The sequence below is a fragment of the Engystomops pustulosus genome, chromosome 8 (assembly GCF_040894005.1).
Source record: "Engystomops pustulosus chromosome 8, aEngPut4.maternal, whole genome shotgun sequence".
NCBI lineage: Eukaryota > Metazoa > Chordata > Amphibia > Anura > Leptodactylidae > Engystomops > Engystomops pustulosus.
In genome coordinates, this window is record NC_092418.1 from 91,242,971 (window position 1) to 91,268,785 (window position 25,815).

The window sequence follows — 25,815 nt, forward strand, 5'->3', positions numbered from 1 at the left end:
CCTTGTTTTTAAGAAAAAGGGGATTTAATTATGCAAATTAGCCTGAGGGGCTCCAGGCTCCATTAACTCCTATGAAGCCTGGACTCCCTCAGGCTCATTTGCATAATTGTAAAAGTCTTTTTTTTCTTAAAAGCTAGGGCATAAGCAGACTGATGCTTTTTATTTATTTAATAATTCACCACTTTTAAAGATATTTATATCTACCGTATATACTCGAGTATAAGCCGACCCGAGTATAAGCCAAGACCCCTAATTTTACCACAAAAAAAATGGGAAAACCTATTGACTCGAGTATAAGCCGAGGGTGTAGTATACAGCCAGCTAGCCCCCTGTAGTATACAGCCTGTCCCAAGTAGTATACAATCAGCCTGCCCCCATGAAGTATACAGCCTGCCCCCATGAAGTATACAGCCTACCCCCATGAAGTATACAGCCTGCCCCCATGAAGTATACAGCCTGCCCCAATGAAGTATACAGCCTGCCCCCATGAAGTATACAGCCTGCCCCCAAAAAGTATACAGCCTGCCCCCAAAAAGTATACAGCCTGCCCCAAAAAGTATACAGCCTGCCCTCAGTATAATAAAAAAATAAACTTAATACTCACCCTCCGACGATACTCACCTTTGATTTGAAGTGGCGGCTCCCGGTCCTCGGCGGCGGCTCCTGGTCCTGGGCGGCGGCTCCCGGTCCTCGGCGGCAGCTCCCGATCCATTGTGGCGGCTTCTCTCTTTGATCTTCACGTGCCGGCAGTCGCGTCCATGCGACTTGCCAGCGGGCGCACAGTGCGATGCGGTGGTGTCGCCGCTGATGACGTCATCAGCGGCGACACCGCTACATCATATTGTGCGCCCGCCGGCAAGTCGCATAGACGCGACTGCCGGCACGTGAAGATCGAAGAGAGAAGCCGCCGCAGAGGATCGGGAGCTGCCGCCGAGGACCAGGAGCCGCTGCCGAGGACCGGGAGCCGGAGGGTGAGTATTAATTTTATTTTTTTTATTAACTCGTGTATAAGCCGAGATTAGGTTTTTCAGCACATTTTTTGTGCTGAAAAACTCGGCTTATACACGAGTATATACGGTAACCAGTTTTGGGTGATAACCTGTATGGCCACCATTTCCACACTTGTGTCCCCTAGACTTCCCAGACTATTGAACTACACATCTGTCTATCTTCATTGTTTCTTTTTTTTACATTTTTTAGCATCTGGATGAGATCTATTAATATCACTTTTTTGCAACCAAATTCTGACAAAATCTGCAACATTTTCACTACATGTGAAAGTAGCAAAGCAATCAATGTCGGATTTTTCTATATTCTGTGAATGAAATTTGTTACATTACATCTAAAACTGAAGACGTCAGGTTTTTTCTTCATTCTGAGGATAGCATCACTTGTATAATGCGCTGTGTTGAATTTGTTCTTTGCTTCAGTCCCTTGTGTTGTGACCAGTTCTATACATCTATTATTTCTGATGTTGGACTTGTCACTTTGCTGAACATGTAACGCAATATGTTTGTGTTTGAAATTAACATGTAACTTGAGTTTCCCTTGTGTATTGTCAATTCACTGCAATACGGTGAATACAAGGTTTGGCTGAAGCATCGGCCTATCCCAATCACAGAGTTCCATTACTGGAAACTTACAAAGATTCTCTTTACCAGAGTAAGGAGGAGATTGTGTCCTTGGAGATATGAATAATTTATGTCCAGGCTTTATATAAAGCAAGTGTGGATCAGAACTGATCAGATTGCATCTCTTGACGGTGCAAACCAATGACCTCTCGAAAACAGAAGTTGTTTCAATGCAGCCAGGAAAAAGCTTTCTTTTGCTCATTCTTGTCATTCACGGAGTCTTGTGACTTGTGATCATTTTGATGGATGTCGACAGACTGCTCTGTGTAACACAAGATGCTTTCAGAAAGAGGAAAAAAAGAGTTGTGTTTCTTCTGTGTGCCTGGAAATTGAAAGATCTTTTGTAGATATACATACATTTACTGCATATATACAGGCAGTCCCCGGATTAGATACAAGATAGGTTCCGTAGGCTTGTTCTTAAGTTGAATTTGTATGTAAGTCGAAACTGTATATTTTATAATGGTAGATCCCGAAAAAAAAAATTTTTTGCCACAGTGACAATTGGAGATTCTAAATTTTTGGCTGTAATTGGACCAAGGATTATCAATACAGCTTCAATACAGACACCTTACAGCTGATTATTGCAGTTTGGGACTATACAAAAGCATCCAGAGAGCTTCACCAGAGGTCCCATTGGGTAGAGGGGTCTGTCTTTAACTAGGGGTCATCTGTAAGTCAGGTGTCCTTAAGTAGGGGACCGCCTGTACTATGATGTGGCTATTCTGATTAAATGAATAATCGTATTGATACATTGGAACAGATAATGGTTCAAAACTATTTAAAATAAATCAACTTATTGCTTACTATATAATAAAAACTCACATTCAGAAAAATCTGAAGATATTGTCTGTCATTTATGTGTGGCATATGATTGGAAATTCTGGAATATGGACAGGATTGGCACCATTCCTGAAAAAAAAGATACTGGACTATCGGCGTTAATAACAGGGGTCCAGTTTCCACCTGTAAAGGCAGTGTCTGACATGAGAACATCCAACTTACCAACGTCTCTTAGTTACAAGAACCTCTCCGACCCCTGTGACCTCTAATGAAGATCTCTGGATGCGGGTAGTTTATTGTACTTTAGCTCCAGGCTACAATGATCTATAAGCCCCAATGCAAATTCACTGATGAATGTGACTCATCAGATCATCACTTCTCACAGTAAGTTGTGCTGGGTCCTTTACATATAAATCCTATAGGTCATTGCCTCCTAGTTCCTAGGAGCGTAGCTAGGAGAGGCAGGGCCCTGAATGGGGCTCTCTACCCGCTTAAAAATATATATCAGTGGTGGCGAACCTATGGCACTGGTGCCAGAGGCGGCACTGGGAGCCCTCTCTGTGGGCACCCAGGCCATCACCACAGCATGAAGTTCACTATAAAAGACTCAAAGAATCTTCCTGAAGAATCTTCCTACAATGATAGATGAAATTTCCCTCCTTCTTTCAACTCCGTTGGTGTCTTTAGGAGGCTGAATGATTGAACATTGTCAAAGAACAAGGAGAAATAAATTACTGCTTAAATTGCTGCGCTGGCACTTTGCAATAAATAAGTGGCTTTTGGTTGAAGTTTGGGCACTCAGGCTCTAAAAGGTTAGCCATCACGATATATATATTACAGTCTTATATATACACACACACAAACACACATATATAAAGAGCATGTAAACATCACATAAACACACACATGCAGTGCCATATACAGACGTACAGCATATTAACACAAATGCAGTATACACACACCATATACACATCACATATACACAAACACACATATACAACATATATATTTCACATATATGTTATATGCATATTATGCTGCACAACATCCTCCATTCTTTGGTGTCAGATCAGATGACAGGGCCCCCTGAAACTGTTGGCCCCATGGCGGCTTCTACCACTGTAGTTATGCCTCTGCCTGGGGCTAAAGTGACTTACAGTAGCAGCATATAAAGAACTTCTTTGGCTAGACAAAAGTGTCATAAATGGTGTCCAGAGAATTTAAAGGGACAGAGAATGAGGTGACATCTGTACAAGCAGCAAAATAAAAGTTAGTGTTGTGCACATTGGGGCAGATTTACTTACTGTCACGATCCCCGAGGTGCGTTCTCCGACGAGGATGAAGTCTGGCGCGATTCTTCAAGATTGTGCGTCCATTTTCCTGCATGTGTCGCTTCCCCGCTGACATCCGCTGGAGTTCACCTTCTTCTTCTCGGTGCATGTAAGTGCATGGCTTGCGACACAATTTGAATTCTAAATCCCGCACTTAGTCCGAATCAGTCGGGTTGTCCGACGGCCCGCCCCCTGATTTGTGTCCCCTGTTAAATCGGAAATACTTGGGAAACCCGACGGAAATTCGGTGTGCGGACCCTTAGTAAATGTGCCCCATTGTCTATGCTATCCAAAGCATAGACCAAAAATATTTTGGTTGGAGTTCTTACCAAATACACCTTTTCCAACTTATATATGCATTCACTTTAAGAACAAATCTACCAAATGTATCTTTTTTTATAACCCTGGGACTGCCTTTGAGAGTTTGCATTATTCTTTTACTGAGATGTCTTTTATCCCCGCGCAGTGACATCACTATGTGCATGATAAGATACACTATGATAAGATAGTTTACTTTATTTCTTGTATTGTGATATCACTGATATTACTGATATAACTATCATCATCCCTGTGCTGTAACATCAGCGAGTAGATCAGCCAATTTGTGTGACATCACTGTGTGCCAGAGGCAGATTAAGACGGCCATGGGCCAGTGCTGTATGAATATTATAGCTCCTACAAGTCTGGAATTCACGTCCTACATATGGTACTAGAATTAGCTTCTTGGGGAATGGAGGATGTGTCACTACTTCCTGCTTTAAAGGGCACCTACCACCCCGATTCTACCTATAAAGGGCACCCACCTACCACCCTTCTACCTTTAAAACCGCCTGTATTATAATCCGATACTGTTGTGTGCCCTTTAACTGCAGGGACATCTGTGTCCATTCTTCCTATGTTGTGACACCATTATGTGCATTATAACTATAATGTGATGCCTATGTCCATTGCCCTGTGCTGTGAAGTTACTGTGTGTATTATAACTGTAGTGAGACATCTGTGTCCTATGTTCCTGTACTGTGACATCGTGTTTGCATTGTAACTGCACTGTGCCGATTGTCCCTATTTTTGTGACATCAATGTGCACATGCAAAATGTATGTTCACTATACTGTATTTATTATCCCATTACTATGAAATCACTTTGTGCATTAACCCTATACACTGTGATATCATAGGGATCTTTAACGATGTACTGTGACATCACTGTAACACCAGTGAGTGGATAAAACCCCTTCTGTGACATCACTGTGTTTATTCTTATACTCACACATCATTGTGCGCACTATAACATCTCTGGGCTCATTGTCCCACTTTGTGCATTAACCCTATACACTGTGATATCATAGGGATCTTTAACGATGTACTGCGACATCACTGTGTGAGTGGATAAAACCCCTTCTGTGACATCACTGTTTATTATACTCACACATCACTGTGCACACCATTACATCTCTGTTCTCATCGGGGCACATTTACTTACCCGGTCCCTGCACGATCCCCGATCCGAAATGTCCGACGAGGATGCAGTCTGCCGTGATTCACTACGAGCGTGCACCCGATATCCTGCATGTGTCGCTCCCCCACTCAGGTCCGCCGGAGTTCACCTTCTTCTTCCCGGTGCACGTAAGCTCGCGACAAAATTTGAAATGTTAAATCCCGCGTGTTGTCCGAATCCGTCTGATCGTCCGATGGCCCGCCCCCGGTTTAGTCTCGCCTGAATGCCGGTGCGTTTGCGTCAAAATCCTATCGCTCATGACAATCCCTAGTAGGAAACCTGACGGAAATGCGTCCGCGGGACCCTTAGTAAATAAGCCCCATTATTCCACAGCTGTGACATCACTGTGTGAAATATTCCTCACTATACTATCATTGTGTAAATTATTACTTTACGAAGAGGATAATTAAAGCTGTATATAGCTGGTGTAGGTGATAGACTCCCCTTAATAAGGTCATGTTCAGAAGTCCATGTGTTTGCTGTGTAGTGAAATTTTACTTTCTGGATTATCAGATGGCAGATTAAAAGAATATCACAATCCAGTAAGACTTATTTATAAAGACCTTAAAACTCACTAAAAGTGGGTGTTTGCTGTCCTTAGATGCCCTATAGCATGTTTGTGAGGTGTGAGCAGTCATGTACATTGGCACCGCCAGCAGAATATTGCAGGGCACGTGCTCCTTTTGTTTTGACAGTTTTCAGGCCACACGTCACCCAATACAAATTCCTGTCATTGACACATGGCACTCCCCGCTGTATGGCCATTTAGTGTAGCACATAATGTGACGGTGGAGGCTGAGTCATTCCTGTCGGTACCGGAGTTGGAGCCATCTGTGACACAGTCTACAGAAATAGAATGCGCCAGCAAATTGCTTGTACTCATGTTCAACCCACATTTTATTTTTTTTGTAATGAATGTTTATTACAGTAACTTTCTATAAAAAGGGACTTATTCTAGCCAAATAAAATGTATGATTATAAGAAGTATTCCAAGATTTCCTTTTTGATTTTTCTTTTACAATCAGAAGTACATCATTTCAGTTTGGCTCCATTTAAGTAAACAAGTTTTAAAGGGGTATTCCCACAAAGACTAAATACTTAAATAATACTGAGGATAACAAAAGAACATATTCAATAATTCAATATTATTAACAAAAAGCATTTCACAGATATAATTCCAACCTGTCTCCATCAGTCCTGGTGTTTATATTTTGGTTGTCCCTGGATACGACCATAAACTTCTGACGATGATTAGACAGATTCCTCTAGCTTCTCTAGTAGGGAGGGCCAGGAAATACTACCAGTAGCAGCGGGTAGAGGGGACAGCAGCAGTTTTGGACAAGATAAGCTATTGATCCGAGGGGAGGGGGATTTTATGTGTTTTATTCATTAGGTAAGGTAGCAGAGCTGAATGTGTCACATCCATCACAAGACTCTGATCTGTCTCATCTGTGTTTTTCTATGTGTCAGATATTAGAAACCTCAGAAGCTAAATGAAAGTCTAGCTAAACATTGGACACTGATAACACAGCATTTCATAGAACAGAGGAATCATGAAGTGTCTGCTTAGCTTGTGGCCACTCACAATGCTCAATTTTACACTGCTCCTATCACAACAATAAAACTCACTTAAACTGCAAGGGGTCAAAAATTATCTTTATTTTGTGATCCCAATTCCCAAAATGACATTTTGCACCTTACAAAAGCAGATGCTAAATTTCATATGGAATAACCGCAAGCCTAGAGTAGCCGCTAACACGCTATATGCGTCAAGAGAAAGAGGGGGCATGGGGGTCCCCAACTTGAAAAACTATCATAGAGCAATAGTAACACAACAGTTAAAAAAGTGGTGCACCTTAGATCACAATACTAGCTGGCCCAATATTGAGGCATATATGGTGGGTGACAGACCATTAAAGCATTTGTTAGTGGTGCAACTGGCAAAGCCAAGTGGGTTGGAGCAGGAAAATTGGGGCCCTTCGATTAACTCCTCATTAGAAGGTTGGAAAGAATTGGTAAAAGCAATGCAAAATGATTCCCCGTCCAAGGAAGTCCAAATTCTGCTGAGGGCGATGGAGTTTATGATTCCGAACATAAGATAAAGGCATAAACCATGTAGCAGACATATTCAATAAAAAAGAAGTTAAACCCTTTGAACAATTAAATTCTGAATATGATCTAGGGGTTAAAGAGAAATTTAGATATTTACAAGTTGCACATTGTGTCAAAAGTCTGGCCAAACAAACGGTAGACATCCCGATAGGCCTGGCCAACATGTTCTCAACAGAATCACCTTGTCCGAAATTAGACACAAGTTATCTGTATGAGATATTTCAGAAAGAAGCTAGTGACACATTATCCAGACCAGTAATGAGGTGGCAGGAAGACTTGGGGAGACAGATTCACACCAAAGAGTGGAAGACAGCAAGCATTTGGGCTAAAAAAGCCACAGCAAATGCTAATCTGATGGAAGTCCATCTAAAATGTGTCACTAGATGGTATCTTACCCCTGCCAGACTTTCACAAATATATCCTGACTCAACTGATAGATGTTGGAGATGCCAGAGAGAGAGGGGAACTATCTATCACATTTTCTGGTTATGCCCTGAATTAAAAAATTTCTGGATGGAAATATTCCAGCTATGTTCACAATTATCGAACACACAAGTCTCAAAAAACCCGGCAATGGCACTCCTGGGGTTGGATATCTGTAACATCCCCTATAAACATAGGAGACTAATAGGACATATTATCTTGACGGCAAAACTTATGATTACCAGACTCTGGAAATCTACTACCCCCCCCCCCCTAATATGAGAACTATATGAGACATTTTAGCAGAACATTGCGCATTTGAAAGATTATTCGCACTGAGAAATAAAAGAATCTCAGCATTTCATGAAACATGGGACCCTTGGCTTGTATTACACCCAAACCTGTCTTCGCTGGTTAAAGGGTTGAGCAAATAAGGAGAGAGCAGACGGATGACAATAGCAGGATGAGGGAAATAAGGGTCTTTTTATCACTCCGAAGTGGCACAACTGTTAACTGTCAAGCTTTAACTGTAGTCCAAATCTCTAGGGTATAAATTCACAGATGTAAATAGTACTTTGTGCTGAGCCTGTCATGTTAACTAAGTTTAAAGTTTGTAGTTTGTGGTTTCAATACATGAAAAAGCAAATATAAGTATCTCTACGTACCATGAGTGTTACAACACCACAATGGCATGAATCCGCATGGTATATACACACTGTGCACGAGGAAAAGCTGAAGTATAATGTGATTATATAATATGCAAGTGGTAAAATAAACTGTAAGAGTCGTGACAATTAATGTATTCATGTAAACACAATTGAATTGTACAGCACTGTGGTTATTGTACAACATGTTGTATCACTATATGCATGCTATGTTTTGTAAGAAAAAACCCAATAAAAATTTATACTTTAAAAAAAAAATTATCTTTATTTTGTAAACATCACTAGGGGATTAAAATTTGAGAATTTCTTTCATGGGCAAAGCCGTTTAAGTGCATTACCAAGCACAGACACTATACAGTGTATGTTGCTGTGCTGTAAAAGAGCCACATCACTAGGTCACATGTGCGCTGTTGTTCTATTTCTTTGTATAGGTCACTTTGTATATGATCACTCATCTCTATACTTACTTTTCTACCTGCGGCTTCCCGACAGACGACCAGAGACACTTGCGTGACGTGCGATGCCAGTGTGCACACACTATAACGTAATTGGCCGCGTCATACTGTGTGCCCATAGAAGTGCCTCTGGCGGTCTACCGGGAAGCCGCAGGTAGAAAAGTAGCGTCTGAGGTAAGTATACAGTTTTTCTTTTTAAGTTATTTCGCCTGCGGGCCAAGACCGTTCCATTATCTGGAACATCCAGATAATGAAGTGGCAGCACCTATACTCAACCTCTTATTCAAGATGCACGATGCATATTACGCACATATTTTCCACAATTCCGTGTGGTTTCTGATGCTTGCAGAATTGTTGCAGAATTACCTCTGGGTAAATTACGCAGCCATACCACTATATGTGAAGATAGCCTAAAGGTGGATATTACAGTAGCTGTGGAGTGTAAAGCCTTTCCCTTATGTTTAGGTTTTTTTTCTTGCAATTTATAAAATGACCTGATGTGTTTAATGGAATTATTGCTGATTCTGTATTCCTGTATTTACTGTACCTCTGTGTTGTGCCATTTCCTTATTATCGTCTGTAGTAAATGATGAGCAGTTCAGCAAGAGGATATAGAGCTGTCAGTGGCAGACTTTCTAGATTATCAGATGTGTTAGTAAAGTCAGCTTTAGATATACATAAGGGTCGTAGGAATCAAGTAGGAGTTACAGCAATGGTTATGGGAAAACTGTTTGGGGTGGGGGTCAGGGTGGATTGATAAATGACACTTTTTGATTTATTCAAGCACATTGCTGCTATAAGTATTGTGCACATATATCCCTTATATTTTGCTTACTATTTCTTTTTAACTCCTTTTAGTATGCCAGCGTTGAGCAAGATGGGGAACATTACATGACATCTTCTGACTTTGTGCAGAAGTACCTTGGACTGCACACTGAGCTGCACTTCAATCCCAAGACTGTGGAGCTCTTAGGAGGAGTTGCTGATCAGACCAAAGATGGGTGAGGTTTACATTTTAGGATGTGTGTTTATAGTAACTTTTTCTGTTCTTGTTGATTTTGTTGTTATTGTTCTTTTGATTTTGCATCTTTGTTGTCTTCACAATTTTAAAATAAAGTACAAAAGTCTACTGAACGTACACAGACAGAAACAGATATATTACATAAAGCATATCATATTCTTATATATCCATAGTCAAATGCACATTTTCACTTTTTGCTTGAGATGAGTCACATGGAGAAACTAAAGGGGCAGAAAACAACAAATGTGCCTGTACATTCAGTGCTATGAACCATGCTTCTGGTGTCATTTTAAAGATAGGGATCACGTCCCGTCTTCTCCATCCACGGAGTCAGACGTCCTACATACCTAAAATTAGGGGGCCTGGGGGGACAGATGTATACCGTCCCGATGAGATGTGCGGGAGCTTTAATTCCTTTTACTCCTCATTGTACGCGATAGACAGGCATACCCCATCTCGTAACTCTTCTACATTCATGACCCAAATAGAATCTCATATCAAGGACACTCGCTTGCCTACATTAGACGACGGGGTGGTGGATAATCTAGAACGGGATATTGACGGGGAAGAGGTGCTTGCAGTTATAAAAGATACGCCAACAGGGAAAAGTCCGGGCCCGGATGGCTTTACGCCAGCATTTTATAAGCAATTCAAAGACATCTTATCCCCGCTACTGGCCAAGGTATTCAATGCTGTCTCCATGCAGTCCGGACTCCCTGAGGCCGCTCTGGAGGCTCACATCAGTGTTTTGCCGAAACCGGGGAATGATTTGTCTATCCCAGCCAGTTATAGACCCATCTCCTTGATAAATGTTGATATTTAAAAAAAAAAAAGATAGGGATCACTGCACCAGAATCACAGTTTTTGATGTAGAGCCAGAGATGGGGGCAGTTAAAGACTTGGTCAGTAGTAATTTTTACTAAGGGTCACTCTTTCGATGGATTTTCTGAAGTTTTCGGGATTTGCGCCGCTGTGATGCACGCCATTGGATTGTGGCTTTCTTGCAACACAAAGGGGGGGTGTGGGTGTGGGGCGATCCGACTGATTCGGACTGAGCGGAGGGTTTAACTTTCAAATTGTGTTGAAAGATCAAGCACTTACATGCACCAGGAAGAAGAAGGTGAACTCCGGCGGACCTGAGGAAGCATCACATGCAGGATATCGGGCGCATGATCTTAGTGAATCACGGCAGAGTGCATTCTGGTCGGACAATGTACTTTTGGGGAACGCATCAGGACTGGTAAGTAAATGTGCCCCAATGTTTCTGTTTGGTGCAACCTAGGCGACCCGGACATATTGCCGAATTTGCAGCTCTACAGCCAATCGGAAATTGATGCCCCAAGATACTAGCCTTGGCTGTAATTGGCCAGCCATGGCTAGTTTCTAGGTATATCAGTTGGCTCGCCAATCCAGAAATATGTCCAGGTTGCTCTAAACATAACTGAACCCTGACCCCAAAAGGAAACTTGAGGTCCGCTCATCTCTAATGGTCAGGAATTAGATATTTATCAGCAGCCTGCAGTACCAAATATTTTTGAAACTGCCTGTATCTCTGGTCTGTGACCACAGTGAATGAAATTCTTATCTTTTAAATGACACCCAAATCCTGGTTCTAGGTACATTAGAGCCCAGGATAGGGACTTTTGAAGTAACGCTGTCCCTCCTGCTATTTGACGTGACTCATCTCAGGTAAAATGTGACTCTTTTTTAGATGATTATTATGTAGGTAAATGGGTGTTATTGATTTAGGGAATTCTTGAAAGGACATTCATACCCTACCTGAGCGTGCTGTTGTTTTACTGGCAAAAACACCTGGACAGGTTTCCTTTAAAGAACACCTATCACCAGGATAAAGCATTGTAAACCGAGCACACTGACATGCTGGTGTGTTTGCCCCCCGTCAGGATCTACTCTTCTTTAGGTTCATATGCCCTTGTTTTTAAGAAAAATGTATTTAAAATTATGCAAATGAGCCTGAGTGGCTCCTGTAACACCTATAGATGCTGGTGCCCCTCAGGTTCATTTACATATTTTTTAAAGCCTTAAAAAAACAGGGTGTAAGAAGCCAGGGGAAAAGTAGATCCTATCACAGGGGGCACACACTAGTATGTCAGTGTGCTTGGTTGACAATCCTTCATCCTGGTGGTAAAATTCCTTTAAATAATGCTAAACATGGCACTGAGTAGGTGTTACCATTAGGACAGCTATACTAAAGCGGACAACTGTATCTTCCCATTATGGTCTCAGTTGCTATAAATTTTTAGAGCATATTAAATATACATAAAATGAGACTCTACTGGTTACGCACTAGAACTAGAGAAAAGTTGGCATATGAAGAGATGACATACAGCGACCTCCATTTTTACGAAATTCACTCCGACTAAAATGTGTCCCGTTACAAAGATTTCACCAAATCTATTTGTACTTTCCTATTTCCCAGTATTGACAAAACGTGAATCCGTCTGCACTTTAGCGGCGCAGTCACAAAGCCATCAGTGTTTGAGCTTTGAGTCCACGCCATCAGATAGGCTCGCGAAGCGAAATGTAAATCGGAAATAAAAAGACTATGTTACCTGAGCGGTACATTAGCCTTTCAGCCCGTCTGCTTCCCCTGCTCAGAACTCCATCTGCTTAAATCTCTGTCAACACACGCAGGGTTTGACACTAGATAACACACTGCACTATGCATTAAGTCAAAAGTGAACAAGTACAGAGATTGCCAGCTAGATAATAACACAGTAAATGTTTACAGAATGTACCACTTTGTTAACTCGAGACCTCTGCTGCCTGTTCCCGCTCCCTTCCTTCTGACAAAGTGCATTTATTTTGTTATCCACAGGTTGATCTCTTTCCAAGAGTTTCTGGCTTTCGAGTCGGTGTTGTGTGCCCCTGATGCTATGTTCATTGTGGCTTATCAGTTATTTGATAAGAGCGGCACTGGAGAAGTAACATTCGGTAAGAACACATCAACGGCAAAGTCACACAACACAAAGAAACCGGCTTTTACGTGTATTAGGGAGGTGCATTTCCCATAGAGAATGAAATCTCCTTCTACAGGGGCTTGTGCGATTACAGTGTATTTCTATGGTCTCCTTATCAGAACACTAGCCCAAAGCCCAACTCAAATGCCAAATTTGTCTCTTACTTTTGTTTCATTGTAAGGCATGCAGACTCTGATTTTATTAGTGTAGGGGCATTATGGGTCAAGCATTCATTTATTTGAAGCAGGCAAAGACAGGGAGAAATATCTTGACATGAGATCTGCCTCTACCAGGATCAGCGGGTGCACCCGACTGGGTGCTGGGTAATAACATAGAGCTTTAGGCCAACGAGAAATGCCCATAGGCTCATCTTTGCCAACCCAGTGATTTCACTCTGTAGGTTGTTCAGTCAGTAGCACTTTCTATACCACCTGACGCTGATGTGGGAAATTGAAGTACCATCCACCACACATCCTAGAAGGTCTTAGTGCTCTGCCGATAAAAATAGATTTGGCTTTTTATTCTTGCTTAATAGCGTCCAGTGGTTCTACATTGTGTATGCTAAAGTTTGTGAATTTTGCGACATTTCTTTTTATATAACACATTTTCAAGAGCCCTAATCCAGGAAGGGATCATCCCTCTCTCATAAAATAGCCCCTGAAAAGAAAAATTAAAAGAAAAAATACAACTGACCTATTAAAGACACTTTGGGCAGTGCAGAAGCAGCATATTCCTCAATGGGACATGTCCTATTTTTTCACGGGGTACGGAGTGGTATGGTGCCGCACATGTGCTGCACCTTACCGCACCCGTAAGGCGCCGTGTGCCCATTGCCGTCTATGGGGGACGTATATTGGCCGTAAATACGTCGGCCATGCGGCAGTGTGAATGAAGCCTAAGTTGGCGATTAAAAAATTGTCAGCTTGATGGGTGCCGCGATTGCTCGCTGTGGACAACAAGCGGAGTTGTCACCGTTGATGAAACCTGGATTCATCATTACACACCAGAAACTAAGCAACAGTCAAAACAATGGATTTCTCCCGGTGAATCTGCTCCAAAGAAGTCGAAGAGGGTCCCATCAGCCAGAAAGGTCATGGCGACGATTTTTTGGGATGTGAACGGTGTCATCCTAATGGATTTTTTTAGAAAAAGGAAGAACGATCACTGGACAGCACTACAGTGAGTTATTGGACCGCTTTGACAAAAAATTTAAGGAGACGCGGCCGCATTTGGCGAAAAAGAAGGTGCTGTTTCAGTACGATAACGCACCAGCACGTTCATCCGGAGTTGTCGTCGGCAAACTGCATGATTGCATTATGAATTGCTGCCCTATTTTTTTGAGAGGTAAAAATAATGGCAGGAACGTTGGGAGAAGTGTATATTTCTAAAAGTAAAAATACATATTTTTTTAAATTCATAATTCATTTAGAACACGTGTACTTATTGAACTGCCCATCCTACACCAGGAGAGCTCATGGTATATGTGCTTTATGTATTCAAAGACAGTGGCAGATAGTGGAATCCTTATTGCCTCCGTCTGCACAGTATACTTCCATCCTGCTTCCTCCGAAGCAATGTATATGCTCGGTGGAGGCCAAAATAGCCTATGGAGGAAAGATGCAACCGTATTGCATCCATCTCCGGTCTCCTCTGAACGTATGCTCAGGGACTTCCCCATATATAAGGACAGTTACATTACTGTGGAAACACCCTTAACATCCAAAATCATGTTGGGAATCCAACATACAACATAGAGCTAAATCGAAATAGAGCCCTACAACATAGAGCTAAAACAAGTTTTAAACATAGGCGGTCATTTTAACTTTTTTCTCTATTGTGTTGCTAGTTTTTGCCTGTCTTTTTCATCTATGAGCACATTCTTTTATTATTTTCTGTTTTAGCTTGTGTTAAATTAGTCTATTTAGTTATCTTTTTTTTTTTTTAAATGTCGCACAAATGTCTTGAGTTTTTAATTATACAAACATAGTACATATCCACGTATAAGCTCAAATTTGAGACGATTTGAAAAGCTAAATATCATTCGTGACATTTAGCACATCTGGAATAGAAGATAAATGCGTCTTTCTGATGATAAACTAATGCCCGGCTTACTTCAGTATGCATTTCAAAAATTACCAAAAAAAGGTGCAAAAATGGCAATACGATAACAAAGTTGCAAAAAAGACAAAGAAAATGGAAGTAAAATAAAGATAAATGACCCCCATAGTCTTAATCTCAGCAGCGCCCCGGCTCATAGTTGTATCTTTTACCCTAAATTGATAGGTTTTGTCTGAGGAACTAAGGATACAGTTCCTAATATCAGTCCACTACATGTTTGCTGCTGTAATTGACTCATTATATGTTTATTATTTATCCTAAGGTTTTGTATGTTTTATTTGTTTGTCTGGTTCAGACTTTCCAGACTTCACCCCCAAGGCCCTGACATGACGACTGCTCTCCACTAATACTTTGACCTATGGTTGTGACTCTCACTGTACGTGGTATGCAAACCAAATCACATCCTATAATTTCTATAAAATTTGAAACTTAATTTTATTTTTGAATTGGAGTAATACCTGATGCAGATTAAAATGGTAACTTAAACAATCTGATGTAACAATCTTCATTTGTGGTTTATACAAAGTAAAGTAATTGTACGTGTCAATTACATGGTGCAAAAGATTTCCTAACCTTTCAACAAACTCTGCAAATATGGCTAGTCCAGTGTGAGTAAAACTTTTGGTCATTATAGATTGTATACTGTCTTCGTTTTCCAGCAGCTCCCATCTATGTAGTCTGTATCTCTAGCTGGTCATTGGAGACCTAGCTGCTGTAACTCACTGCTCCCCCTCCCCTCTCCAAAGAACTACTATGTAATTTGACACTTCAATGAGCCTCTGTCTGTCTTGCTATAAAGATGAAATTCAGCAGTGAAATGCAGATAAGAAGGGAAGGAAGGAGGATAATAAAAACCAAAATAAATGGATAAGAAAGCACTTTGCTCTATAATATATAACAATAGTTCCTGTGCTCACTTGTACTATACATTGACGCAAAGTTTGTTGAAAAGTCACTAATTATTTAAAGGATAAAAGCTAACATATGCGCCAACACCAGTTAGAGAATGCACCTGCATTCAGGTAACACTGTATGATTTCCTTGTCCCTGTATATAATGTATGAAATATAATTCATAATCACCGAATATATGGGGAGCTTTGTCATTGGCGGTCCTACTAAAGGAAACCTGTCACCAGATTTTACTCCATTAAATTACAACCCCCCTCCCCCTTAGGAAGGGGATGAATTGCCCTTTCTTAAATTCCCTCTTTTATGTGAAATCACGGACGTTTATAAAAAAAAAAAATAAAAAAATAAATCACATCCAAAATCATGTGAATATGAGCACAGAAGAGTCATGTTATCAGACATTTTTGGATGCTTACTGTATATACTTGAGGATAAGCCAAGTTTTTCAGCACAATTTTGTTCTGCTATGGACATATTAATGTGGGGGCCGTTCTATTGGACATTTTATCAATTGAGGCACTCTGCTATGGACATTTTATTAATTGGGAGTTCTCTGCTATGGACATTTTATTAATTGGGAGTTCTCTGCTATGGGCATTTTATTAATGAGGGGGCTCTATTATGGACATTTTATTAATTGGGGAGGGGGGCTTTGCTGTACATTTCATTAATGGGGGGGTTCTGCTAGGGCAGTGATGGAGAACCTTTTAGAGACCGAGTGCCCAAACTACTACCAAGACCAACTTATTTATCACAAAGTGCCAGCACAGAAATGTAATTAGTGATTTATACTCCCTGCTTTGTCACAGCTTTCATTCATGTCAGCACCCTGAGGACACCAATAAAGCAGAAAATAGGAGAAATTTGGATGATCATTGTAGCTTCCCTCTAGGATCCCGTAAAACAGGAAGAATTGTCAGGGCCAGAGCAGGAGCTACAATGATAAATCCAGATCTGTCCACACCTTCCTACTCCACCAGTAGTCCCAGATAGAGCTGTCACTTTAAAATAGCTCTGAGCGCTGCAAGTCCTGTGCTGTCTGGGACTGCAGGAAGATATCTGGAGTCCTCTCTGGTGATGGCCTGGGTGCCCACAGAAATGGCTCTGAGTGCCACCTCTGGCACCCGTGCCATAGGTTCGCCACCACTGTGCTCGAAGGTTAGGGTTATTGTATTAATGAGAGGCTCTGCTAGACATTTTGATGAGGGAATAATACTGGACATTTTATTAAAGAGTAGTGGCTGCATTTCCCACCCAAGGCTTATACTCAAGTCAATATGTTTCCCAGTTTTTTGTGGTAAATTAGGTGCATCCGCTATCAGATATCCGGGTCAACTTCTACTCGAGTATATAGAAGAAATATTTTTTTGTTTCATATTAAATATAAGAAACTGATCTATCATATTGCATTAGGCTTGTGGATCTGTGATCTACAGAACTGGCAAGTTGGAAATACAAGCTGCAGATAAAAATCTAGTTTTTGCCTAATTTTTAAATTTTCTAGATCGTAGAACCACAAACCGTATGCCATCAGAAAGATTAGATTCTTATATTTAATAAGATGCATGTTTCTAGATATTGTAAAACTGGATATAGGGGCGTCTGATGTCACACTCCCCATTCAGCCTCTAAAAGTAACTCTTCTTTGCTCATTTTCATATAACTTTAAAGGAGATATAGGTAAATGAGTGAGATTTCACATAAATGAGGCAATGCCAGAAAGGATGGTCCATACCCTACCTGAGAGGGTTCAAAGTTTAATGTAAAATCTGGTGAGAGTCCTTTTACGATAATGGAATGCCCACTTTGTGACTCCATATGGAGCTGCAGGGAGCATGTTCAGCAACTGCTTTATTGAACTGCCATACTTTCCTCCAATTATAGGCCACTAAAAGGACAGGTTGCAATGAGCAAAGCATAGATGATCTGGAAAGTGTTTTTAAAGACCCTTTGAGATTTGCGCTGTAAGGTTCTCTACAATTTGAAAACCTTTAAGAATTATGATTTATTATAAGGATTAACAGGGTAAATACCTAAAATGAATCTACATGGCTAGAATCCTGCAGTGTTACCATTAATCCCTGTATAATTAGCTGAGACCATGTGAAATTTTATCCCCATATCCTACACAATATCTGCTGGTGACCTTCCGGCTGTGAAGAGAAAATCTGATTTGCTCATTTATTTTTTTTAAGAGAATGTTAAGGAAATATTTGGACAAACCATCATTCATCACCATATCCCATTTAACTGGGATTGCGAGTTCATCAGACTTCACTTTGGGCACAACCGGAAAAAACAGCTTTCCTACTTAGAATTCACTGAATTCTTACAGGTAAGTTTTTTTTTTTTTTATGACAAAGTTGAAGGGGGATATTTTATTTCTAGAAGTTGTATTATTTAGTGTACACTTTTTAGGTGTTAAGTGATTTTTTTTTTTGTATTTTCTTTATAATAATGAAAAGCAAAGTATAAACTAACAAAGTGGAAAATGTATTAGGGAACAAAAAAGTTTAGATTATTTTTTTTTGCAGCCAGAAGCAATATTAGGCTCAGTTCACACCTTGTTCCACAGGTTCCGTCATCAAATAGTGGAAAAAAATAGAGCAGCAAGCCGCATCTTTTTCCCCTATTATAACAGAAGACATCCTTCCTTAAATGAGAGTCAAAGGGGAACGGAAAGTTAATAGGAGACTTAATATTTACCGTCTGTTCCTTGTTTCTGTTATGCCCTCATAAAAGTGTAATGGAAAACCCTTACACAGGTGTGATCTGAACCGTATTTGCACCTTTAAGAGAGTCTGAGGAACTTAGTTGCCCCTCCACTTCCATGGTGGTGTGTTCTCCATGAAACATAGATGATTTTATGGCGTGTGAATGGATGGGATAATTTGAGAAGGAGATGGGCACTACTACCTCCTTATAGGCCACACCTAAAAAAAACCCCAAATAATGCTAACATTACTACTGATTTATGTAAAGGTTAAATTCAAATCACTGAAAAAAATTCTGAAAATTTGATTTAATGTATAGGAATTATTGCACACATGCACCAGCATACATCATTATGACATCCCATTTCACTTGGGAAATATAAGCTAGATCTAAATTAAACATATGTACAGCAAAAGGGCATTTACAAAAAACTTCCTGAATAAATCAAGAGAGCTCTTATCTCAGCATGTGTTTAATATGACAGAACTTCATAAATGTAAATGACATCATCATTATTGTTCTGTCATATAACTATGATTTATAACTATGATTTAATGTGCCCCTTGTAGAGATCTTAATGCTGATTAAACTAAAAGCATAAACCATGTTAATTTTCACATTGTCAGAAACAACCATATTAAAGGGGTATTCACGTCTGGGCATTGACCTTTAATTTAAAGGGGTTGTCCAATCGTAGCAAGTTAGGCCCTACAAACTTGCATAGAGATGAATTGGGCAGCCCGCGCATGCGCGACCGGCTGCTCCGGTCATCTCTGGGTTAGATAGGCTACTCCGTACCCCCGTTCTCGTGATCCGGGGGGTCGCATCACTGAGACCCCCACCAATCAGTAAGTTAGGCCTGTGGACGGGACAACCCCTTTAATTCAATTGCTGTATACATACATTTCTTCAATTGGATGTTATTAAGAAAATGTACCTGTATGAAGATAATTTCCCATAAATGTAGTCCTATTTTCCCTTAGTAATGGAGGACAGCTGTCCTTGGATACGTCCACCGCTGCTGGAGAGATTGCTCAAAAAACCATGTCCCACAGCCGTCCTGTGGCTATGATCTCTTAATCCAAGTGGTTGGGAAGGGCTCAATACCAAATGTCTGGCCACTGGTGGAAGAGTGCTGTGGTTGTCTGCTATATTATTTATGGCTACATTTATGGGAAATTATCTTCACACGGGTATGTGTATGGCAAATAATTCAATTAAATGTGAATGCCCAGATGAGAATACCCCTTTAAGGAGCTTTTGTGATATTACCAGCCCATCTAAAGTACCAGTAATAAGGTCTCAAGAACATTGGATGAAGAAAATTATATAGAGATGCTTCAAAGGTGGCTCTATAGTCATGCACGGCTCTCCATGTTTCAGGATATTTTTCTTTATCAAAGGGTCGAATATATATATTTTTTTCTTCATATGATACCTTGTAGACATGGGAGTGTCTGTTTAGTTTAAGCATCTGAAAGATATCATGTTGGAGGACATGTTGATGGACAATAAGCTAATAATAACTTCATCTTCCTCTGAATTCTAGGAGCTGCAGCTTGAACATGCCCGACAGGCATTTGCTCTAAAGGACAAAAATAAATCTGGCTTGATAACCGCTTTGGACTTCAGCGATATTATGGCTACTATACGGTCACATATGCTTACACCTTTTGTAGAAGAAAATCTTGTCTCTGTAAGTAGAAGACGTCATCTTCAAAAACAAAACACAGCATTCACAAAAGTGGTTAATTAGTCTAAGAAAATGTGACCTAAAAAAGCTTAAAAACAAACATCAATGTTAATTGGCTTCTCTTTTAGTAAGTTGTGTATCTTTGTGATTTGTTAAACAGGTCAGATCCCACCACTTATATTACCTACAAGTGGTGGGACAAGGACTACAATCCTCGAAAAAATATAGCAACACAAGTAGATCCCACTATCTGCATGTACCAAATTGTACATTGATACCCTTCTACCACTACACATGTGCTGCTTGGTTCTGTCCTTTACTGATCATAACCTTTCTATACAAAACTATTAATTCCTCTAGTCCATGCACTTCCATCTTCAGTTGGGGACTTACCACAACATGGGTGGGATTTTTTTTTACCAGGTTGTTTGGTTTATTGTACAACTTTTTGAGACTTTTTTTTGTTTTGGTTGAGCAGTTGTGACAAAATAAGTCTCAAAATGTTGTTCAATAAACCATACAACCTGGTAAAAAATCCCACCTATGGTGTGGTGAGTCCCCAACTGAAGATGGAAGTGCATAGACCAGAGGAAAAAAAGATTTGTATAGGAAGGGTATGACCAGAAAGGATAGAACCAAATGGAGCAAAAAAAAAAGATTTCAAAAAGTAGTACAGGACACTAGCCAGTTTGTGATAAATCCATCTAAATGTACTACCGTATTTTTCGGACTATAAGGCGCACAAAAAATCCTTTGATTTTCTCAGAAATCAAAGCAGCGCCTCATAGTCCAGTGCACCTTATATATGAACCGTACTTACAGACAACAGCTGCCTTGAACTATGCACAGGTCTGCCATCTGCTGGTCATTCATCCTTATAATCAGGTGTGCCTTATAATCCGGTGCGCCTTATAATCCGGTGCGCCTTATATAGGAACCTAGATGTTTTAGCAGGCATTTATTGATGGTGCGCCTTATAATCCAGTGTGTCTTATAGTCCAAAAAATACGGTACATTGAAAGTGGCATGGCAAAAAGTTTATCTGGTTTAAAGGGGTTTGTTCATGAAAGTAGTCAAAGTAGTGGACGCATAGTGGTCCACTAGGTATGAACCATAATAAAGAACGACACTTCAAGAGCAGGGACCATTCTACCAGACTTGAGCTGGCCGAATATAGCGCGGGTAGTCGTTCATCTGTATAGTTGCTGTAAGAATATCCAGTTGTTTTCAAGTGATGCTGGTGCCGGTGATCTTATCCATGATAAGACAACTCCTTGGATCCAACAATACCTGGAACTGGTTGGTTCATGAGGCCTCTTCTATACCATGACTACCCAGTACTGCATTGAAAGTCTTGATCTTTGTTACTACCCCCCTGTAATCTAAAAACACTTTACAATTTAAGTATGGCTTCTTACTTACCGTATATACTTGAGTATAAGCTGAACCGAGTATAAGCCGAGGCCCCTAATTTTACCACAAAAACCTTGGAAAACCTATTGACTCGAGTATAAGCCGAGGGTGGGAAATGCATTATATAGCCTGCTGGACCCTGCCCCATAGTATATAGCCAGCACATGTCCCCCACTATATAGCCTGCCAGCCCATATCCCCCAGTATATAGCCAGCCCCCTGCCCCAGTATGTAGCCAGTCCCTTGCCCCAGTATATAGCCAGCCGCAGGGGAAGCCGGAAAGGTGAGTTTTGATATATTTTTTTACTCAAGTACTGTATAAGCCGAGTTTGGGTTTTCAGCACATTTTTTTTGTGCTGAAAAACTAGGCTTATACTCGAGTATATATGGTAAAAGTTTATTAGACTGTATTAAGGCCTCTTGCACATGATAAAGATTTACCGATTCGGTTTTCACAGATTCGTTTTTTTGCTTTTTGTGCACGGAAATTAACATCAGGTGCAGATCTGCATAAGTTAGTTAGTTTTCTACTTCAGAATTCCCTTCTAGTACAAAACCAGCATATAACACATTTATACGGATTTTGCTATGGATTTTATACCCTTGGCCAACCCCCGCTATGCCCTTGTAGCCATATATTCGAAACACTACCAGTAACAACAAGTAATCAGTGCATATTCCTGCCTTTATATTTAAGCAACACACTGAACTGAGAATAGAAAATTTAGTGTAACGTAACTATATGAAATATATTTGTAGAATTCTGTAAGGAGAATAAAAGGCTGAAACGGTTGGTCATACTTGTAACCACAGAAACCCTTTTTTGTTTTTGATCATCAATTTTTTTAATTTTTTTAATTTTTTTGCAGGCTGCAGGGGGAACAATCTCCCACCAAGTTAGCTTCTCCTACTTTAATGCTTTTAACTCTTTGCTCAATAACATGGAACTTGTACGAAAGATATACAGCACTTTAGCAGGATCAAGAAGAGACATGGAGGTCACAAAAGGTATTATAGTTTTCCATTCTTGCTTTCTTCCTCGTGTATTATTGTGGACCTCAAACTAGTAGTGAATACATGTTGTAAGTGTTGAATGTCCAGCAAAGAACACTGTTTTTAATCAAGATCACAATGGGTTAACATAATAAAAGAAACCGCAATAGCGGGAATCTTTTGTTGGAAGAGAACCATAATAATTTACTGTTTTGCCTATTCTGCAGTTACTAGATTGGTTCTTCCTTCATAGGGTTGTGGAGATTATGAATACATCACAACTTTACATATTGCGTAACCTCTATTAATGATTATTAATGTTCACTTGATAAATATGACATATAAAGTAGATTTTACAATACTAATATATTCCATTTAATAAAAATAGAGACCAATAATACTAAATGGTGTTCTTGTATTTTGTAGAGGAATTTGCTAATTCGGCAAACAAATTTGGACAGATCACTCCACTGGAAATTGACATTCTTTACCAACTCTCGGATTTATTCAATGCCACTGGGTAAGTGCTATGCTAATTTTCTCTTTCTAGAAATAGATAATGCAACCAGTGTTGTGAATGAAGTTCTACTATATTCAAAGATCGACTATGTACAAAGATCTTTTTTTATAATAAAAACGTAAAACCTTTATTACTCACCTTACTCAAAATTTTACCTGTGTGCAGTTTTGGAACAAATTATTTATATGCATTTTTTTTATTGTTTGCAGACGTCTGACACTTACAGATATTGAAAGAATAGCACCTTTAGAGGAAGGAGCGCTACCTTACAACCTGGCAGAACTGCAGAGACAGGTAGGTGGAGGCGCAGCAGCATCTAGCAATAAGAATATACCCAAATAAACACAAAGGCTACATTGTCACTGCAGTTTGGTGGACGTATATACGTCCAAGGTTTATACAGCGCATATAGACGGCAATGGGCGTTTTGTAGCCGGGAGAAAGATAGGACATGTTCTATCTTTCCCTGGAATACGGCGCAGTGCCCCATGTTTCTCTTTGGAGAGGGGAGGGGGTGAGCGCCGATGTGTTGCCGCCGTGTTACGGTACAAAATGCAAAACAAAAAAACAAAATTAAAAGGAAAAATTTTCATAATCCATCAGTCCATTGAATACATAATGATATTTCGATGGATGATTACGAAAAATCTGTCCCCATAAGTGAGAATGTTCCCACAAAGATAAAACAATCATTGGGTTTCCCGAGACCAGAACCTCCCATTATAAAATGTGCCCTGCATGGCTCATAAAATACTACACGATTTCTTGCGATTTCGATGGGTCGTTAAATGTGTAATATTTAAGTTGGGTTCTCCAAGTTATTTGATCTTTAGATTGGGAACATTCCCAATTTTTTTTCTTTTTTCAAAAAATGTATACTCTGATAAAAGATATCTTAATCTTTTAAGCTGCCAGCACCCCCCTTGCTGGCTAATGCCTCTCCTAAATGAAGTGCATACCTGCCAGTGCTCAGCGCTGCCGAAGTGTTAGGAACAGATGTTCAGGAAGTCGGGTTCTAGCTTATTTTGAAATTGCTCACAACCTGTCGCTCCAGGCTGGTGAATGTCACCGCACTGAAATTCGCAGGCCCACCAACAGAGACAAATGACACCACAATGTAATCTCATTCTTTCCCGCTCCCTTCTCTCCCTACATTTTACAAAAAGATTTTTATTATGATCAGGAAAAGTTATTTAAGGAATCCAAAGTAGGACATGAAGCATAGAGTGTTTTCAGGAGCAGAATGACTACAATGAAATTTTTTTCAGGCAGATTTTAAAGCAAGTTAGAACAGGTCTAGTGGAATTTATCAGGTTAGATAGTCTGAAGAATTTAATATTTAATGGAGATTTTGCTCTGAAAGGTTATCGTTAAGCATCTACATTATTAGCTCCTTCATGGTGTGATCTTTTTAATCAGGGAAGAGGCAAAAAAATTGGACAGATAGGCACCCACGAGGACCAGAATCTCTCCCCTAGGACTGGCTTTGGATCTGAAGAAGAGGGAAGGTTCTCCCTTAAAACGTGTAATCCTTTGTTCGAGAAATACATTTATGCATTTCTCTACTCGTTGGCGCCTATCTGTCCGTTTTTGACCCCGATGTACACATACTGGACTAAGTGTTCCGGGATTTAGGACTCCTTTATAATAACATTAACAGTTTCCTAAATAAGGTACATCCCTGCCCTTTGGGTATTGGGACACCAGCAGGCTATGATCATACTGATTCTATGGGACTGCAATTTTCTGTTTTTTTGTTTATTGTATTAGTTTGTTTTTTTTAAATTGTCCAACAACGAATAGTACTAAGGTTGATGAACAAAGTGAACTAAATGATTGCAGCTCGTTGCTTTTAAATAAGGGCGTCCCCACATGGTGCAACCTGGCCGCAAGCAGATACGGTTCATTGGCAACCTTACACATTTATAGCAAGTATAATGTGTAGCATATTGTGAGATGGTGCGGCCAAGTAACTAGCAGTATTTGCAGTTCCTTTGCACCAAGTCACAAGGCCTTAAAGGGCTTGTCCACTTTCAGCAAATAATTTATATTGTTTGCATAATAAAAAATTATACAATTTTCCTATATACCGTACTTTCAATTCTTCCCTGTTTTCTAGATCTCTGCTTGGTGCTCTACAGGAAGTGTCATTGTTTACTTCCTGTGGGCAAAGAACCTTCTATGGTCACGTGATTTCACACAGGTGTACGGCTCATTAGTATCACAAAGAGTAATCAGATCTGTGTGTTATAACATCACATGACCATGGACCAGAGTTTGTGCTGTTTGAAGAGATCTGAACCCATCAGTGACATTATGTGACTGCTGAGACATGTCCTCAACCGTTATCCACTGAGGCCAGTATTGGACTGTCAAGACAAGCAATGACTGGTGTCTCAATACTGAACTGGATTAAACTTTTTTTTATGTTAATTCCCCAAATAGGGCTCTTTAAATCTATTTTAATATGCTGGTGAACCCCTTTAAAAGCAGATTAAAAAATACATAACATCAATTTAAACTTATAGTATTTTTTTCCTCTGATACGATGTT

General features: G+C 40.1%; 1 protein-coding gene across 1 annotated transcript in view; it reads left to right on the forward strand.

Moving 5' to 3' along the window:
- Nucleotides 1–25,815, forward strand: part of SLC25A12 (solute carrier family 25 member 12) — an 89,994-nt gene that overhangs the window by 19,273 nt on the left and 44,906 nt on the right. The window contains exons 3-9 of the mRNA XM_072121735.1: nt 9,756–9,898; nt 12,758–12,873; nt 18,124–18,263; nt 20,193–20,339; nt 22,619–22,757; nt 23,169–23,262; nt 23,472–23,556. Coding sequence (XP_071977836.1) covers nt 9,756–9,898; nt 12,758–12,873; nt 18,124–18,263; nt 20,193–20,339; nt 22,619–22,757; nt 23,169–23,262; nt 23,472–23,556 — 864 coding nt within the window. The remainder of the gene's footprint in view (nt 1–9,755; nt 9,899–12,757; nt 12,874–18,123; nt 18,264–20,192; nt 20,340–22,618; nt 22,758–23,168; nt 23,263–23,471; nt 23,557–25,815) is intronic.